The 20,207-nt window shown below is 50.7% G+C and overlaps 1 protein-coding gene across 1 annotated transcript in view; it reads left to right on the plus strand.

Moving 5' to 3' along the window:
* Positions 1–20,207, plus strand: part of CSMD2 (CUB and Sushi multiple domains 2) — a 328,671-nt gene that overhangs the window by 203,462 nt on the left and 105,002 nt on the right. Inside the window, 10 exon segments of the mRNA XM_009634976.2 lie at positions 430–568; positions 1,277–1,464; positions 1,843–2,031; positions 2,266–2,382; positions 8,290–8,505; positions 10,901–11,089; positions 15,266–15,435; positions 17,065–17,221; positions 17,607–17,798; positions 19,146–19,272. Of these exon segments, the coding sequence (XP_009633271.2) occupies positions 430–568; positions 1,277–1,464; positions 1,843–2,031; positions 2,266–2,382; positions 8,290–8,505; positions 10,901–11,089; positions 15,266–15,435; positions 17,065–17,221; positions 17,607–17,798; positions 19,146–19,272 (1,684 nt within the window).

A 20,207-nucleotide genomic window follows, 5' to 3' on the forward strand; every position in this document is an offset into this window, starting at 1 on the left:
TAAACGCCATCGTCTTGTGATGTCCCTTGTGGCAGAAAAGACATGACTCAATTACCACAGATATAAAAGATTTTCTGGCACCTGCAGCTACTGAAATGCAAACTGACCTTGCAGTTTTCTCTGGTTTTATATCTAATAATTATTATTATACCCCGTCTCCTTAGAGCCGCTGCACAAGGTCAGGCTGCTGACTCCCACAGACACAGTAGCAGGCCCCTACCTCTTCAGCTTAAGCTGAAAATGCGTTTTCTTGCCAGCTAGCATTGTCATTTCATCTGGGTCTGATTATTTTTAACACGCGAGAGCCAGTAATGCAGGGATGCTATCGCATGGCAGGGCAATGCTGCCTGGCCGGGAGGGCTACGTCCGATCACGCCGCAGGTTCCGTGATGCTCTTTGCCTGAATTGTGTCCTTTTCCTTGTCCCCAGCGCCCTGCGGGGGCCACTTGACATCACCCAGCGGAACCATCCTGTCCCCCGGCTGGCCTGGCTTCTACAAGGACTCGCTGAGCTGCGCGTGGGTGATAGAGGCCCAGCCGGGCTACCCCATCAAGATCACATTTGACAGGTACCCTCGCCCCCCAAAAGTTTCCTCTTTGCGGTTGTTTTTGGTGGTTCCAGCAGTGTTGAGTTGTAGCCACCCCCGGAGGAAAAGGGAACAAACTGCTCCGTGCTGGGTTTGGCAGTGAGGCTTCTCTCTCTTTTTATTTTTTTTTTTTTTAATTAACTCCTGACAAGACATTAAAATTCACCTAACGCTCAGGAAGAAAAGGTGGAAAATGATGATTTTTCCCCCTCTTGTTTTGACGAACTCCTGCTAATTTGCAGTGCTATTTTAGATCTGCGTAGGACACGTTTTCGGAGGCTGAGCTCCCCCGTGCTCAGCCTGCCGGGGAGAAGCCGCGGTGAGGATCTTGCCCTGACTCAGGCGCGTTGGGTCTCTCGACTTGGCCTGGGTTTCACTGTTGGAGGAGGGCTGGGCCTTCTTGAACTCGGGTCTGTGTGTCTGAGAAGCGATTGTTCCTGCAGCGTTAGGTGCTTGTTGCTGCAAGGACTGTCCGGTGTCAGCAGGTGAAGGAACAGAAAGAAGCCAAAATGCTTGGGAGGGGACCGACATGTTCTCTGTAAGATGCTCAGCCAGCCAAGGTCAGGTGGTAGAAACGGACCCGCGTACGCCCCATGGCCTGTGCTGCCCTCGAGCCATTAGAGCACATTCAGGATAAAGAAAGATTAGCCACACTGGTTTTTCACAGACGCATTCTCGTGTCCCTTTCAGGTTTAAGACAGAGGTGAATTACGACACCCTGGAAGTGCGAGATGGACGGTCCTACTCTTCCCCGTTGATCGGTGTCTATGATGGGACTCAGGTGCCCCAGTTCCTCATCAGCACCAGCAACTACCTCTACCTCCTCTTCACCACTGACAAAAGCCACTCTGACATAGGCTTTCAGATCCGATACGAAAGTAAGTGCAAGTTATTCACGGGATTACGCGCTCTCCGGCAGCACAATGGCCTCAATCAGAGGCCGGGTGGGCTCGCGCCTCCCCTTCGCCAGGCAGTTAGCGCTATTACACTGATTGGGAGTGTGAAGCTGCTCGAGCGAAGGAGCTTCTGCGTTTTGACCATCTTGGTTGAGTTTTTTATTTTAGTATCTACAGAATATTATTGATTTTAGGAGGCAGAGCTGAGGTCCTCTGCCCATTTTCCGCTCTTACTTTTGGGATAATCAGTAGGACTTTGAGCTCATAGGAGCTGAACTTTCCCCCAGGCTAATTACTGCCCCTTGCAGCGGGCTCTGCGGCCACCGAGTGGCCTGACATGAGTGGGTTTGTTTGCCGCAGCTGTGAAGCTCCAGTCAGACCACTGCTTGGATCCGGGGATCCCAGTAAATGGCCAGCGCCATGGGAATGATTTCTACGTGGGAGCGCTGGTGACGTTCAGCTGCGATTCGGGCTACACCCTGAGCGACAGTGAAGCCCTGGAGTGTGAGCCCAACTTCCAGTGGAGCCGGCCCCTGCCCAGCTGTGAGGGTAAGGAGCACAGAAGGTAACAACATCTGCAGGAGACGGCCAACGCTTCATTGCAGATCTGCTGCAAAAGCAAAGCAGCAATTGGGACGCTCGCAGCGACATTTGGTCTGGGTATCTTGTTTGCTTTTGATGGGTTGGGCTTTGGTTTGGCATTCAGAAGAACTGATGTTCTTCCAGCCGATGATGGGGTTTGAATTCTTTAATTCTCTCTCTCCTTTTTTTTTTTCCTTCCAGCTCTATGTGGAGGCTATATTCGTGGTTCCAGTGGTACCATCTTATCCCCAGGCTTCCCTGATTTTTATCCCAATAACTTGAACTGCACGTGGACGATAGAAACATCACATGGAAAAGGTGAGAAACCTTCAGCTTAGGGTGGTGTAAGAGATGGACTGGAGGCCGGTGGTCAGTGGGGGAGGCAAGCACTCCCTGCGTAAGCCAAGAGTTTGTCTCCAAGGCGGCGATGATGGGTAACCCATGTGCTTGGCCGGTCGCCGTTCTTGCCACTACTCAGACATTGTCTCTGGGCAGGATGCAGAGGTTTTCGGTGCCGCATCTCTTAATCCCTTTAGGATGGAGAGGGAAAGATGGTCCCATGTCAAACCTCCAGATCTGGGAGCCTGTGCCAGGTGTTTGCTTTGATTTCAGACCTTTGTGGCAGTATCCTCTGGAAAGTGAGCTGGTGTTTGGACGCCTGGTCTGGCTAGTAACCTCACATGGAGGAGGGGCGAGCCGCCACTGACACCACTGCAATAATAGTTGGTACTCGATAGTACTCGCAGCTTTATTTTTCTTTGCAGTGCTGGATCGCTATCTGTGTAACATTTTCCAGATGGAGAAGTGGAAGCTTGTAGTAAATCATTTCCAGCCATGGGACAGAACTCAGGCTCTCAGTTCCCAGCCCTGTCCTAGTTCTGCAGCTCTCATTTCCCCACTAGCTAGGAGTACTGCCAGCAGAGAGGCGAAGCGCGGCTCTGTTTAGTCCCATCTCCTGTGCAGCACAGGCCAATCTTTCCTCCTGGAGGAAAATTTCAAGGAAATGCATCGCTGATGATTAGAGAGCAAGTTTTGTGTATGGGGGCGGGGGGTAATTTCTCCTGATCCAGACAGTCTCTGCCTGGCTTAAGCACGAAGGGTCTAAACCCCGTATGCAGCTTTATGGACTCCGCTATAACTGTCTGATCGCACCGGATATCAGCACGACGGGAGCTGTCATGAGCCAATTTTGCAAATGCCATTTGTATTACAGCAAATAAACTTGTCAATGAGCAGCACAGTGCATTAAGGGAGCCATCGCACGCTGTGAACAGTATTCTGTTGAGTAGCAGCAATCCACTCGGCATTAATCCACTCTGCCTTGGATTCGGCTCTCCGATGAGACACTGCAGTATCCTGTAGCTAAGCTAAGCACAACACAGCAAACTGACACTCTTTTATGTGAGAAAGCACAGCTCTGATGGCCTCTGTGCTTTTATGCCCACATCAGAAGGAAGTCTTCTGGCCGAGCTGAGTAGGGCTCGAAAAAACTCGGTGCCTTTGCAGATAATGGAGATATGCCTACAGGAGTCGAGGGGCTTTTTGTCCCCTGTCCTGTAAGAGATCCTGCTGTGGCCAGTCCAGTGGTAAGGAAACAGCGCATCACTTACCGCATGCAGTTCGGGATCATCTGGAGGATTCAGCCCTGGATCTGAGCATCTTGAGCCGGACCATGTTTGTCACGCCAGGAGAAGGTGGATATGGAACTCTCTGGAAAGCTGGTCCTAGCTTTAGCGGTCTGAAGCCTATGAGTTTCTTTGGAAATTTTAGCCTTAGCTGAAGGTAATGAATATTAGAAAATCAAACTGTGTGCTGCTCTGTAAACGCAGATGGTTGTAGTGAAAATGCTCAGGTCTCCAGGCCATTGATGAGTTTCAGCTCTTCTTACCTATCAGGTTGTGCTGGAAAGGTGAGGATAAGATTCTGAGAAAAGAAGTTGAGCGTTTAAAGTAAGAGACTCCTCTATACCAGCGAAAGGAGCATGTTCACACTGCGTTTTGTTTGGTATTTTATCCCTCTCCTTACCCGCTGCTGCTATCCCTCCTTCACGCCTGTTCTCCAGGAGCTCGTTAGCCATGACCTGCGGCACACGGTGGGGTCCCTCTCTTTCGCCGGTGCCCTTCTGCGGGGCAGCGGGCTTTGCCCCCAGGCAGAATCCCCCTTCCCGCGTTGGTGGAGCTTTCTGGGCTAGGAAAGCTTCACCCAGGCAGCTGCTTGGGTGCAGGGAATCTCCAAATCCAGCTCAAGGTTAGGGTGAGGAGAGGGTAGGTAGAGGACGTTGTACAGTTATAATAAGCTGGTATCCAGCCAAATTACGTGTCAGGAAAACCTTCCTTGTCCCTGTAGTTCAGGCAAGTTGTTTATTTACAAGTGCAATGAAAGGAGGAGATGAACAAGGATGTTCTTTTCTCTGAGGTTTTGTGGAAGGTGTTGGAATGTATTTAGGTGCTGGGCAGCGTTGGAATATATTTAGGTGCTGGGCTGTGCTGGCGGGACTGTGTGTGCACACATGCACGCCTACGTACACGTCCTTTCTCTTGCAACACCATCCTATCTCTTTTAGTGATCTACTTTCCCAGCTGTCACTGCCTTAAACTGCTGCATAAGGCATTGCACGAAGCTTCCGCCAGCTCCTCCCAGCATTCCCACAACGCTTCCCCTCATCCTTCAGTAAAGAGCAGTGGAACAGCGTGATCCTGAGTTGGAGCAGTGGCTGCTGAAGTGGGACGACTGTAGTGCTTGGAGAACAGGACAGGCTTTCGAAAAGGCGTAACTGAGCCCCGTCCTCGGCTGACTTCCGCGGCGGCGCGCTCGCGGGGCAGAGTCTTCCCCCTGTGCTTCGTCCTTGCCTTTCAGTTCCCTGTTCCTGGAGGCCACCGGGTGCATCAACGCTGGGTAAACTTGGTGCTTGCTAAACCCAGAAGCTTTATTAATTCTGCTGAGAGCAGGGGTTATATTTACATGACTTAAGGGTTTGCTGTTGTACCTGATTTTTCTTGTTCTAGTTTTATGTTTCCCACATCCACTTCTACTAAAGCCTTCCTGCTTGGGCTGGCAGCGCTGCTGCTGTCCCGGGCCTGGGAAGTCTTTCAGTTCCCACAAAACAGGGCAGAGCTCAGGGCTGATGCTTCCCAGTCCACTGGACACTTCCCTGCCGAGCAGGGATGATCTGCAGCATAAAAGCCGGTCTCAAATGATTCACTCCGAATCTTTATGAACATCTCACACGTGGCCAGCACGAGGCCCCCGCTCGTTGTTGGTTCTTTTGTTGCTTTTATGTGACCGCAGACACTGATTTACCTTATGGACTCAGGAGCTGTGCAACTTGAGTTTAAAAGCAGCTTAATTTTAAAGCTATTTACGTGCTGAAAGAGGGACCGTTATTTTTAATCTGAGAATTTCAAAGTGATTTCTTTTCCCTATAATTTGTTTTGTTACTTCTTTTACAGCACATGGACCCCCCCCTCCCCGTTTGCAGAGGCACTTTGTGCCACAGTAAATTTCAGACCAGAGCAAAGGTTTAATGAGAATCACAAATGCTTTAAAATGAGTTTGTAATTAGCCCTTGTGGCCACAGTTGCCCAGCCCTGAGCTGCCTCTGCTGCCGGAGAGGTTACCAGTTGATTGGAGTTACCTTAAAAGACCTGGAGGCAGGGGCTGTCCTCCCGGTGCCGGGGACTGAATTACGCTTGCGTTTCTCTGGCGGTGTGTTGATTTTGGTGGAGTGATACTATTTCTGTTTCCTTAAGATTGGGTTTTGTAAAGGCGAGGGTATAAACTTGCTGTCAGTTGATAAACAGGGAAAACTTAAGACATTTTGTATTCATTGCATCTCGCCAAGTTTTCAGGCCAAAGCAGGTCATATCTATTTTCAATTGACTATGCCGCTGGTGAGAATAATAACCCCTCGGAAGCCGTTAGATGTTTCCTGCCTCCGTGGGGTTCTGCGGGGGGAGGAGTGGAACTAAAAATTTTCTGCCAGCTCCCTACAATATTTACCTGGATATAAGGAGGGAATTGTCAAAGTCAAGACCCCTTTCGGTCCCCGCTAAGCAATGAGCTGCACAAATACTTCTGCCTGGGACACCAAAGGTTGGGAAGGTGCAATGAGCTGTGTGGCAGGGGTGAAGATGGGGGAGAACGGGGCGGTTGAGGTGACCCTGGAGCCCTGCTTCTTCCCAGTCCAGGGATTTCCGTGGGAAAGGCTTTGTGTTGGTTACCAACCTCTCTGTCCTTCCTTTCTGGGAAGGGAACTGCTTGCGTGTGACCAGTAAACCTTCAAAAAGAAATTGGATAGACATAGGGATAAATGGAATATCCAGACTTATAATTCGATGCTGACGAAAAGCTGTTGGGATGGATATTAAATCTCATGCTCCAGAGCTTTAATCAATCTCTAGGTTGGTCTCATCCTGATGAGGATGGGAATGGGGAGCAAGGAGGAGATTATTCCTCCGATCCTTATTTACAGATTTCCCGTGCTTGCTTTGGAATCAGCTGATGCTGTGCTTTGGCAGAGATGGGATGCAGAGCAAGACAGCCCCTGGGGCTCACCAGGCTGGCGGGCTCCGTGTTGTTAATCACTGGCTTCAATGAAATAACTCGGTCGTGCCACTGGGCAGCCCTGGTGCGCGCGAGGAGGCAGGGATCTGACTGTGACTAATGAAGAGCAGATTACAGCGCTTGCCTTCGCATGGAGGCGTCTGTTCCTCTGCAGACAGCCCTGTCGAGTTCAGTGGGGTTATGAGGAGCGTAAAGCCCAATTCAGCGTGAGCAGGGGCTCAGGAGCCTGCCCCTGGGTGCTCAGAAAGTGTGCGAAGATCTTGGGATGAAAGAAGCCATATAAATGCAAAGAGGCTTTTTTATTGCTAGGCATCGCTTTGGCTTGCTAACTCCGTGTGACGGTAATGTGACAGGGTTGCTGATGGAAGATCCTGCCTTGCTTTGCTCTCTGAAGGCTGTCGCTGCCATTTTTTGTTTTTCAAAGACGGAATTATTTTCCAGAGAATAAGTGTTTCTAATTGCGTTTGAATTCCAGCCTGAAAAATCACCTAGCTGGAGGCTTTTGCAAAAGCCTGAAGTGCTTACTATTTTGTGTCTAGAGGTGTGAAGGGTACTTTAATAACCCATTACGCCTGTCTCGTCCATTTACAAATGCAGCAAGGTCACAGCCTTCTCACCACGGTGTTTCGAATCGTTGAAGCTGAATTTGGAAGAGACCAAACAGTTTTCCTGTGTTTGTCTGTTCTTTCTGTCGCTGGCTCTGTTGTGGTTTTTATTTTTGTCAGTACAATGTGGATACAAGCGTAGGATTCTCTTCGCTCCTAAGAGCTCCTACGACCAGCAAGACCTGGGCTATAAGCACCCTGGCTCCACGTGCCCTGCCCGAGCCTGCAGTGGCTGCACGTGCGCGTCCCCCCGCGTGCCTCGGAGGGGACAGCAGGGCCTGGGAGCGGGTCACAAGCAGGGAAGGGACGGCAGCGACCCCCTCCCGGCAGGACAGGGCTGGGCTGGGCCCCAGAGCAAGGTGCTGGGCACTGCCGAGCTCAGGGCTGTGCCGCCGGGAGGGAGCGCAGGGCTTCCGAGCCGCGGACGGCTGAGGGAGCAGGTTTGTCCACGCATGATCTCTCCTGTTGTCCTCCAACCTCCGGGGGCCGGCATTTGGTCCCGTCAAAGGAGAGCGCGGGGAGTCTCTGCAGTCACACTGCTGGCATGCTTTATCTTCTGGAAAAGCTTCTCTGACCTTGATACTTGGCCTAAATCCTATTTTTCTAGGTATGAATTCCTTCCAGAACATAACTTGGGCTTGTTGTTTTCAAGTCCTTGCTATGACAGCTTCTGCTGTTCTTGCTACCCATCTAAAGGTCAACACTTTTAAAGTAGGGTGCTCCTCTGGGCTGCGGGCTCGGTCCCTTCTGCTGCCGCTCGGTCCCTCGAGCGAGCCTGTGTCGCCTCTGTTCCCGTGTTACAAAGGCACAAGGATTGAAGATCTTAACTGCCTCTCTCTGTTCTGTGCCTTGTACTGTCCCCTTGTTTTACCCTTTTCATCTATTTCACTTCTTTTCAGCGTGCTTTTTCATCTCACTCGGGCTGCTCTTTACTGGGAAACGGGGAAATCGATACTGGTGTCGTCGCAGGGAGAGGAGAGGGGCTTTGGCTCTGGGACGAAGGGGTGCCATGTGAATGCTGCTGCCTGAAGCCATGTCTGGTTTTCCTCCCCTGCAGGTGTGTTCTTCACCTTTCATACCTTTCACTTGGAGAATGGCCACGACTACCTCCTCATCACTGAAAATACCAGCTTTGCCCAGCCCCTGAAGCAGCTGACGGGCTCTCGGCTCCCTGCCCCGCTTAGTGCGGGGCTCTTCGGAAACTTCTCTGCTCAAATCCGCTTCATCTCAGACTTCTCCATGTCCTATGAGGGTTTCAACATCACCTTCTCGGGTAAGAAGAGGGGTGGGCAAAGACTTTATTCTTCCTGTTTCCTTTGCATTTTTGTGTAGCTCTTGGGAATCGTTTTCTGTGAGGCAGTGCACGTGATTTGGGTCACTGATGGTTACTCTTCTCATTACCCCAGTAAATGTTTGTTGCCTTCTCCCTCCTCTCACAGTCACCTTTTCTGCTCTGTTTATGGAGTTTCAGCTGACGTTTTCTTGGGGTGTACTTATCCATCTTTCCTCCAGATGCCTGCCTTCTCTGTTTATCAGGGAGACATCACTGCAGTAGGTACAGCATTTCCATTTCCAACGTGGGAAGCTGGGACAGATGGGATCTTTTGGAAGGCAATGTTGAGCAATCTGGACTTCTTGGATAAGGAGCAAGGCAGAGCTGGTCACTCCCATTGTCCGTCTGGTCTCTCTTTTTTTCCTTTGGTTCATTGCTCCGCTTGGATGCTCACCCAGTGAGCCAGCCTCTGCAGCTGGCTTCAGCCTGTCCTAGATCTCACACACGCCACGTACAGCCTAGGCCAGCTTTCCATGAGCCCACTGGCATTGCCGGGGAACTGGAGACAATATTTTCCCTTGCTGGGCTTCCTCTAATTGACCTACTATCACAGCAGATGAAAGCAGACCTGGAGCTCGGAGCAGGGGGCCAAGGGATGCGGGGTTTTGCTGACTGCAGCGACCCTCCTCGCCCCTGCGGCGCCGCTGGAGCTCTGGCCATGTGAGACAGCTTCTGCCCTGAGCATTTCCAGTAAGCCAGTCCAGTCCGGCGCTTACTGAACCAAGCCGCTTCTGTTGCAGGCTTCAGCTGCCTGTAATTATACAAAAATGCTGGTTTCTTCAAATGAAATTCTGGCTTGCCAGAAGTTGTCAATGAAGAGTAGCACGTGCGTGGTGCTCTCATAGAGGGACTCGAGGAAAGGGACGTTTGCCTCTGCAGAACAGCTCGTCATGCTTGGCGAAGAATTGCTTTGCGTGGGTAATCCCTGGTTGAAGTGCACAAGGGGTTTGACTGTGTCCTTCAACCCAAAGTCCTACAGATGACTGCCCAAGAACTGTGGGCAGGTTACAAGCCTGGCACAAGCCCCCCGCTCCCCTTCCAGTAGTTAAAGGGGGCCCAGAGGAAAGGGGGGGACAAGCTTTTTAGCAGGGCCAGCTGGGACAGGACAAGGGGGGATGGTTTGAAACTGAAGCAGGGGATGTTTAGACTGGATCCAAGGAAGAAATTCTTTCCAGTGAGGGTGGTGAAACCCTGGCAGGGGTTGCCCCGAGAGGGGGTGCCTGCACACGCATGTCAGAAAATGTAATCTTTCCTACCCGAGTGCCCCGACGAGCCGCTCCGTAAGACCATCAGTCACCGCACAAAAGCTTATCGCGTTGCTGCTGTTGTTTTCTGTATCTCAGCAGAGCCTTCAGCCCGAGGGCAGCCGCTGCAGGTCCAGCCCGCTGCTCTGGAAGGGAAATGGCCGTTCTTACTGCGCAGCTCGGTGCCGACGCGCTCGCGGGCTTGGACGGGCAGAGCTGTTGCCATAGATGCAGATGAAACCGGCCGCGCTGAGGGCACTGGTATCCGATACCTTTGTTCTGGCCGCTGAACTCAGGGATTTGCGTTTGATACTCCATGGAAACTAGTCAGAAAGTTTCCAATTAACTTGCATTTTGATGTGGGGAAAATGGCTTTTTACCTCAAATTGCCTGAAATGATCTAATTATAAACTATTATTTTTAATGTGTTTGGGGACTTCTTTCCTTTCCTGGAAAATGAAAATGGGGCTCAGTTGTATTTTTTAGCTTCCCCTAGGTATATGTGGATGTACTTTGTACTTTGCAGGTCTGTAATTTTCAAAAAAGAGCCCTCAAACCAGGTTTCCTTCAAAATGTTTTGTGGTCACGGACAGGCACCTGGCTATTAGCCATAACGCTGCGTGATCTTTCATTTAGCAGCAGCTTAAATGTTCTCCTGCCTTCCCCAAGCAGGACGCTGCCTTCATTCATTTTCAGGATTAGTAACGTAGAGGCAGCAGAAATCCCATCCGGATCAATTTGTCTTCATTGGACTGAACCAGGGGGACAGTGAGAAATGTCCGTCGTGCTTCGTCACCGCTGCTGTCGCTTTCTTTTTTGTATGACAACAAAAAGTGAGACCTCTTGTATTTTGGGATGGTTTAAATCGAGATTCTGGCGACCCCCTGGGGGCTGCGAATTGAGAGTGGAGCCCGAGGTGGTCTTCACGGCTCAAAGAAGTCGCACGTCTTGCCTGGGGGCTTCCTTCGCCGGGCTCCACATCAAAACACGGAGCTCCCTCCTCATCCTCATGTTGGGGGAGTGGGGTACCCTCACTGGGGAGTGCGAGGTGTCACCCTGCCATTCCGTAAATGTCCACTTGTCCCCTGTAGAATATGATTTGGAGCCCTGTGACGAGCCGGAGGTCCCAGCCTACAGCATCAGAAAGGGCCTGCAGTTCGGAGTGGGGGACGTCCTCACCTTTTCCTGCTTCCCCGGCTACCGGCTGGAGGGCGCATCCCGCATCACCTGCCTCGGGGGGAGACGGCGTGTGTGGAGTTCGCCTCTGCCAAGGTGTGTTGGTAGGTGGTCATGTGCTTTCATTTTGCTTGGTTGGTTACACTGTGCTGGATGGTTTTGGTGGGCAGGGATGGGTGGCATCCCCCAGGATGGCATCTTTCCGGGTGCTTGGTGCAGGGATGGGGGAGAGGGAGCTGGAAGGAGCTTTCAGCCCTGCAACCGTGTGTGGGGACCGGAGGGACAGGCAGAAGGGCTGGAGTCCTCTCCCAGGTTGGGGCACACCAAGTGTGCAGCAGACGGGGTCACGCAGCTCGGCAGAAGCCCAGCGTCTCTGCAGCCCATCCACAGTGCAGCAGTCGAGCCCCAGTGATTATACGAGTAAACGAATCGCGAGCCGTGGGAGATCTATCATCCCTTTTGGGATAGTTTCTGTAAACCAGCATGGTTTTAAGGCCATCCTCCCTTTGAATCACAGCGTTGTAAAACTTAATAGTCCAGACCTGAAAGCTGCTTTTGGGTAGGTGATCTTAAGTGATGCAAGTTCCACGTTAGTATGGATGTCTCTGGGAAACCCCCTCTGGCTTTTACCTTTCCCTTATCCTCCGGAGGTTTCTTGCATGTTACACCTTTCCCCTCCTCTCCTCCCAACCATTGCGAGTCCTTTTGGCAACCCCTCCAGCCGTTATTTATACTAATAACTAAGGACAGAGGAGAGGAAAAATCCATCTGCAGCCCTGAGCTGGTCTCTGGCTGTTGTCCCTGATGCAGATGGGCTACAGGGAGTCTCGCCTAGCAAGGTCTGGAGAACATCCCCCTGCCCAGCCCACAGCACCCTCCAAGCCTAACAGCACAGAAGAACAAAAGTAGGAAAGAAACTCGCCCAGAGCCACGAGGGATCCATTCAAACCGGGCAGACCAGATGTCTTTTACCTGTTTTTACTCCGGCAAACGCTGCTACTAGGTTGATTTTCTTGATCTGTTAGTGACCTTTGAGGGCCACGGCAAAGAGAGCATCCCAGCAAGAGCCAGTCTGCTTTCTCAGTCGGTTGAGTTGTGTCGTGCTGAATGCATTTCCCAGCACTGCTTCATGTTGAGGTCCCGGGGCTGCATCATCCTGCCGTGACAAGCAGCCTCTTCAGGGCATGAATAATAATCAGGGTGCGGAGAAAGCTAATGAGGGGAACAGAAATCAGAGAGGATCGTAACAAAGCTTTGAGCTTGATGCCCAGACATCATCGCTAAGTGGACACACCGGCTTCCATTTGCCAATTCCCTGCTGCAGCTGGCTTTGAATTAGCATGTTGGGTTTATAATAACGGGTCAGATTCTCTGGCGGGTGACGCGCACAGAGCTCTGGTGGCAGGGTGACAGCCTGGGCCACAGCGTCCCCACTGCACGCTCAGGGCTGCGTGCTCGCCCTGGATACAGATGGATATCGGAGACTTACCCATTAAGATCACAGGAGATTTCATTGATTTTGCCAGACAACCCAGACACTTTGTATTCCATTCCTATTGTAGAGATGGCTCTGGAGGGAAACGAGAGCGGTTTGCCCCTGCGGTCAGCCCCTCTCCCCAGGGTAGGAATGTTCCCCACCGACTGCTACTTCAGACCAGGTCCCAAGTGGTGATGTCTCCAGCACCATCCCCGGGGTAACCTGTGCTAGAGCGAACGTCCTGCTTTTCATACATGGCAAGAGAGGAGGAGAAAGTTGCCTCCACAGTCTCTCCTCTCGGTGCATCTGCTGCTGCTTCCTTACTTAACCCTCACGCTCTCCTGGAGGACCAGGGGGGGCGGTGGAGGCGGTGCAGAAAGCTGCACGTGCACCGTGATGGTTTTGCTCAGCTCCAGCAGCTTTGTATGCTGCGAAGGACTCGTGGAGCAGAGGCAGAGCTAGCTAATCAGAAAAACTGTTTTCAGGGCAAGCTGGAGCCATGCTCCCCAGCCGTGCATGCAAAACACCGGGACTCAGAGGAACAGGGAGCCAGTGTTTTACAGCTGAAAATCTTCCAGGGTAAATAGGCCGAGAAAACAACTCCTGGTTTGCTCATGTGGGAGCTAATCAGGGAGTAACGAAAAATCCTAAACACATGGTGGTGGCAAGGCAGATGTCCATGTGTTGAGGGATTGTATATAGGTAGCAAACAGGCTGCGGCGGTCCTGGCTGAAATCAGGCACGGCAGCAACCGCTGGCAGCCGGCGTCCTCTGAGGAGGACGTCCTTTGGGTGCCGTTTTGCGAGAGAGTCCTCGAGCTCTGGGTGGGTGCTGTGGACTTTGGCTTCCTCCCTGCAATAACGGTGGGTGAGAGCTCATTTCCCCCGTGTCCCGTGAGCTCTGGCGGGGCTCAGCGCTAGCACAGCGGGACGGCCTCTTGCGCTCAGATGCGCTTGAATGTCTGTTCGCTACTTCATGTCGCGAAGCCGTGCCCATAGCAGTCCTGTTACACTCGCTGTGGCACGGCTGTGTGAGCCAGACATCGCGTCCTTAAGAGCTTGTGATTAAAATACAGAGGTGAAGGATGGTTGTTGCTGTTTTCCAGAAGCATTAAGCTGTGGTCTCCTGACATCCAAGAGAGGAGGACAGGTCAAACCTCCAAAGTGCCACCCCCTTCCTTCTCTGAAGGGGATCATCCTGCCAAGTTTTGAGTCACACAAATCTTCGAGATTCAAATTTGGCTCAAAGTCAAACGCTGCTCGCACTCCGCCGAGCAGAAAAGGAAGCAGGTCTGGTGAGGGAGCGGAGAAGCCTTACTGAGAGGGTGTGATGGATCAGGGACGGGCTGCAGGTCGTAGTGAATAACAACAGGGAAAGGACTATTTCCTTCCGTCCTTATTTCCTTCCGTCCGTCCTTATTTCCTTCCTTCCGTCCTTATTTCTTTCCTCCCGTCCTTATTTCCTTCCTTCCGTCCTTATTTCCTTCCTTCCGTCCTTATTTCCTTCCTTCCGTCCTTATTTCTTTATTTCCTTCCTTCCTTCCCTCCTTTTCCTTCCCTCCTTTTCCTTCCCTCCTTTTCCTTCCCTCCTTTTCCTTCCCTCCTTTTCCTTCCCTCCTTTTCCTTCCCTCCTTTTCCTTCCCTCCTTTTCCTTCCCTCCCCCCTCCTTTTCCTTCCCTCCCCCCTCCTTTTCCTTCCCTCCCCCCTCCTTTTCCTTCCCTCCCCCCTTCTTTTCCTTCCATTTATAACCTGTCATGGGACATAAACTCATCTCAGGGAAGGGAGAAACGCTTGCAGTCGCATTCACCGCCCCTGCCCTTCCAGCTCCCCGAGCAAGAGCTGCCGAAGGGTTCCCACACCAGTGTCCCCTCTCCGTCCCCAGCCCCTTGTCTTTTGGCCAGGAAAGGTCGGTTTTGTCTATGCCACAGAAAAACCTGAGCTCTTTGACCTTCTGGGAGGAAACAAAGCTATGTAAATTTGAGCTAGTTTCTGAACCTGAGGGGCAAAGGGATCTCCGGTGCCCTGTCTTTTCCTAATGGGAATGGGTGTAATTGTTCGCTGTTAAGTGAGGAAGAAAAAAAATGCAGGGAGCAAGGGACAAGAGGTCCTTTGTGAAAGGCTGAACTGGAGAGCCGGGGGCAGCATTAACAACAGCTAAGGTCAAATTTTGCCCTCTTAGCTCTCAGGAAAGCATTTTGGGGAAGGTTTTGAAATTCAGCCATAGCTTTATCCTGTGCAATTATTTGGAAGTTTCTCTAAGCCTCCAGCGCATGGGTACCAGCGATCAGCGGGGCGCTGTGTTGGCTTCTGAATGAACACCGTGATTTTTATAAACTATATACAGGTATAGGGTGAGCTTCAGATAAATACAGGAAAGACTTTAAATATTGCAGTGTAATAATATTTTTTGTATTTTCCTTTTGGCTCGTTCATCAGGAGGGAACATAAACACAGGCGCTGCTTCAAGCAGGTGTTGGCTTTCCAGGGATTTGGGAATGTTTCTCTGAATTGAATCCCAAGGTAGCATTTGGGCACGCCAATTTTCTGTGACTCAGTTTCCCTATCGATACAAGGAGAGGGTGTTAATCTCTCTTGTAAGGCACCTGAGGTTTAATGACGATAGAAGCGCTATTAAGTCCTGGTTTGTTTACTGGCTGCCCTTGGAAATAGAGCCCGTGGATGAGTTAGCCGAGGGGTATAGGAAGGAGTGAGCATCTGCGGCCGTTCGGAGGAGTCGCCTGCATGTCTTGTATGGCCAGAATACACATGTGGTTATTAAAATGTGGTTTTGTGTCTTTATATAGCTGAATGTGGTTCGTCTGTAACTGGAACTCAAGGTGTTCTGCTGTCCCCCAACTATCCAATAAACTATAACAACAACCACGAGTGCATCTACTCCATCCAGACCCAGCCAGGAAAAGGGATCCAGCTGAAAGCCAGGACTTTTGAACTGGAGGCAGGAGATGTCCTCAAGGTAATTCCTCTGTCTCTAACAATGCAGCGCTACCGTGCTGCTAAGGAGGGCCAGATCCGAGAGGGAAGCAGTGGTCTAAAATTTTCATGGAGTTAGCTGAGACTAATCCGGAGAACGCTGCCCGGGCAGTGGTATCCTCGAGAATTGGACTGGCATCCCCCCAAAAGCCCTCCGTAGGGCTGCCGTAACCCGTGGTCGCTGCTGTGTCGTTAAGTGACGGGCATGGCCTTTTGGAAGAGAGCAGCAAATTCCCACAGCCTGAACTCCAGGCAGGGCAGCCGGGCGAGGATATGGTCTGTGTGTGTCCGCGCTGAGGCTGGAGCGAGGCACACGACGTGATACATCCGAAACGATATCTTCTAGCCTGGGGACGCCGTCTGATCAGCGTGTGTCACTGCTCCGCCTTAGTTTGCTGTGCTTAAAAACATATTGTGTGAATTTAGGGAATCTGCGCCTCTGGACTTCCCCAGCTCCCAGCAGTCGCTGGCAGCAGCACTAAGGCGGTAGAGAATGTCCTTTGCACTTCAGCCTAGCTGGTTATCTGAGGCTTCAGTCTGCAGATGGGGGCATAAATAAGCTCTGCATCCATTAAAAATGCAGGTATCTTTGCCATATCAGGGCACCTTCTGCTGTGAAGCCTTCCCTGAGATGTAGAGGTTTGTTGGAATGCCAGGGGTTCTCCCTTTGTAGCTGAACTTCAGTCCTTATCCGCCCAGTTGTACAGGGGAGCTGTTAACGTGCAAAGAAGGGTGAGATTCTTCCCGTTATTTTTGTGGTTTTTTAAGAATCAAGGCTGATTTGTCCTCAAGGGTTTATTTAAATGCAGGATTCCAGACTCAAGCTCTTCAGCATTCCCATACTCGGATTAATCTGCATTTACACGTTTCAGGACTTTATGTAGAAGGAGACAAATCCAGGCTGAGTTTCTATTAACCACAAAGAAATGGTTCTGTAGGAGGCATTAATATTACAAGATGTGTGCTGCTGTGCTAAGCCATCTTCCCAGAGAACTCGGTCCTTATTTAAGTACCACACTTCTGCGTGCCGAGATAGGTGTAATCCACATATTTTCAGCTCGCAAATGATAGGGGGGAGAGAGAGATTTGCAGCTAATGCAAACGCTATACTCATCGTGAAAGAAATGATGCTCGCTCAACAAGTTTGTCATCACCTTGGCATCCGCTCCCCAGGAAAGTTACTGTCAGTCTCCAGTAGTGGGAAGTTGCTCTTGGTCCTCATAGGGAATCGTGCTATCGAGAAGAAATAAAACAAACAAATAAATAAATAAAACGGTGTTTTTCTTCAACAAAAGTGGGGTCAAGGCACACCTGTGAGTCACCGTAGGGAGATGATGTTTTTCTCGGTAGCCTTTGGGAAGAGAGCTTAGTTCAGCAAACACAGCCCCGAGTGCGGTGTAGCTCAGGTGTAAGGAGGAGGACGCGGATCCTCCGGGGTATGAGTCCTGCTCCTCAGATCAGCAGCATCGTGAAGCCTCGTCGAGTCAGGCTCTTAGCTGGGATAATGTCACTGGCTTCAAAGGAACCCTCCCTGCTCGCGCTCCGGGATGATTTGGTCCCTGAAGTAGCAAACAAAATGTGTTTCCCCGTACGTGTCTCCGGTTCCTCCCAGGTCTACGATGGCAGCAACAGCTCCGCTCGCCTGCTGGGCTCCTTCAGCCGCTCCGAAATGCTGGGCACCAGCATAAACAGCACTTCCAGCAGCATGTGGCTCGAGTTCATCACCAACAGCGAGAACACGAGTAAAGGCTTCGAGCTGCAGTTTTCTAGTAAGTCCTAGGCCCAAACGCTTGTGAGGTGGGAACCGGGGCGCGACGGTGTGTTTTCGCCTCGCAGTGGCGTGACCAGAGGGAACAGTCCCTTCCATAAGGACCTTGTCGTCTGAAGTGGCATGGGAGTGGGGAGGGGGTTATGCCCGCAAACCTCTTCTGTTGTGAATGAGGCAGTGGCGATACGGAAACCTTGGATCGAAACTGGGAGACCAGATTTCTGGGATCTCGTTCAAATATTAATTAAAAAAATATTAGTTTTCAATATGGTATTTTTTCTCTCCAGAGAATGATTTTAAGAAGAAAATATTAACATGATCTTGTGTTAATATCTCCTGGCTGTTAAGTAGCTGATGAAAACAGATGCTGTTTTCTCCCGCTCCAGGTTTTGAACTCATTAAATGCGAGGACCCCGGCATCCCGCAGTTCGGCTATAAGGTCCACGATGAGGGCCACTTCGCCGGCAGCTCTGTGTCCTTCAGCTGTGACCCTGGCTACACCCTGCGAGGCAGCAGGGCGCTGGTCTGCCTGACGGGGGAGCGGAGAGCTTGGGATCAACCCCTGCCAACCTGTGTAGGTGAGACAGCTTTTGCTTTTATAACGTCCTCTTACAAGTCCTTTGCTTTGGGCATCGCGCTGAACGCCCTTTCTTCCTCCCTTGCTGCTACACGTGACGTTAACTCTGGTATTGATTGCACCCATCTATGTTAATAAAGACCGTGATAAGGATGTAAGGCATCTTCAGATGGAGAGCACTGGTCTCTGCAAAACTTCTACACGCAGTCTTAACATGAAACACTGAGCTCTGAGCACAGATCTGCCAGGGTTCCTTGCCTCGGTGCAGGACGACTGCTGCTTTTCCAGTCCTTGTCCTTCCACTTGAATGTGTTAAACAGAACGGCACTTTCCAATAACGGCAGACGTCAACATGTGTCCAGACATTTGACAGTTCAAAGTCATGTTTATTTGAGAGCTACATGACGGCTGATTCCACATCCTCAGGCATTTTAATTCCCTCAGTCTTTCCTTAGCTAAGTCCTGAGTTCCCTTTTTTACCTGTAGCAAGAGGATATCTTCTTGCTTGGAAAATTCTGATACTAAGTTTTGCGTACCTGAAGGAAGTGCTGCTGGTCTGTTACTTGACAGCTTCGTAATTAGCCAGCGTTTCCAGGCCACGGTGAAGTTCTTACCGACTTAGTCCTCCGAGAGATCTCGACAGCCAGCAGGCTGCTTTCGTGGTTACAAGTGATGTGCTCAGGCATCGGCACTCGGTGTTCTCCCACAAGCTGGGACTGTTCTTTATGCCGTAATTCTCTGCTGAATTTTAACCTTGACTGTTGAGGTAAAAAGACAAATCCCTGTGATTTAGGCACCTTCTTAACCTCTACCCGATTTGCTGTACATATATCACATACGAATGGTTGAGTCTGTGCGAGCACGTGGTAACGTAGAGAATTTTAATGGATTCATTAGGAAAGTGCATTCAAAATCCTCACGTTCTTTTGAGGTTCATCTAGCAGATACATACATATGCTGGCTTCTGCGTTTTATCACACTGATGAATCGTTAAGACTTTTTTGCAGATACAGGCAGAAGAATTGGGCTCTTTCACCCCCCATGTGTGAATCCGGTAAAGCAGGATGCTGGCAGGCTCTGCCTTGATTCACTACAAAGTCAGCAAGGTGGAGGGAAGCTTTGGCAGCACGTCAGGTGCTAGGAATGCACACAGAAGTGCAGAGTTATTCTGGTAACTCAGTCTTGTAGCTGAATTAAACGACTCTATCTTTGTTTGGTAGGCTTTAAGAATCTCTTTAAATGGCAAGAACTACTCCCTGTTGTATTCGTAGGCTGCGATTTGCATTGTTGCCAAGTAAAAACCATAACATGTCATGGATCTTCTTACTAACCCATATCCTTGTTTCAGCGGAGTGCGGGGGGACGATCAAAGGCGAGTCGTCAGGACGGATACTGTCTCCCGGCTACCCAACGCCCTACGACCACAACCTGAATTGCATTTGGACAATAGAGGCAGAAGCTGGTTGCACGATAGGGTGAGTCGGGCCAGGCTGTCGTAGCTTGGTTTTCTTCCCATGTACAGCTTACTTTTCCAGAAGTAGATCAATAATTATGTAAAGCAAGAAGAAATGCCCTGTCGCTTTGAGAGTCCCAAACGACGGCCCGAGGGCTGGTTTATCTCCTTGCCAGGTTGGGCAGAAGCAGCATCACTTCTGTCTCTTCAGGTTTTTATCGCTGGGTGGCCTGTGCCCCTTACAGCTACCGTGCCATGGGTGGTGAAGCCAGGTTATTTGCTGTTGCTGCCTGTGGTATTACTGCGTTAAATTGACATCCAGGAGCTTTTACGGGCAGGTACAGTGTAACTGCTTTTCACCCCTTTCCTTGATGGGTTGTATTCAGAAACAAACCTTTTCCACCAGATTAGGGTTGAATTTCCCAACAAAACTTAACGTGTGTCCAAGTGACATAATCCTAAAATGAGGACGTGTGTATAAAATTGCTTGGACGTTCACATGCCAGCAAAGGATAAAACGGCAGGCAGTTACGGGTTTGGTTCATCTCCTGTGCATGCTGCCAGAGTAAATTAACACCGAAAGGGATGAGCGGTCCCGTTGTGTTTGTGAGAACGAGCGGTCGGGTGTGATGGCCCCCAGATGTGAGTGGACAGCTGAAAACCGAGACCACAGCGCTTAGCCTTCATCTCCTGGTCGCAGTGGTTTATTGTTTTAATAATAAATTGAATGCGTACAAGGTAATTATCCTCCCGAAGGAAAAGAGGCAAGACGGTTTCTAGACATCTGGTCTGTACAGAGACCCAAGACTCTTTTCTCCTCTTGTTCCTCTGACGTCTCCTGTTGTTCTGTTGAAGAGTAATTTGACGGTAAGTTAGGTGCACAGTTAGGGGAGCATGGTATTGAGAACATTTGGCTCATAAAGTCAGTGCGGTCACCAGCGGAACCCGGGCGGTTCC

Source organism: Egretta garzetta, unplaced genomic scaffold (assembly GCF_000687185.1).
Source record: "Egretta garzetta isolate BGI_Z169 unplaced genomic scaffold, ASM68718v1 scaffold243, whole genome shotgun sequence".
NCBI classification, from domain to species: Eukaryota; Metazoa; Chordata; class Aves; order Pelecaniformes; family Ardeidae; genus Egretta; species Egretta garzetta.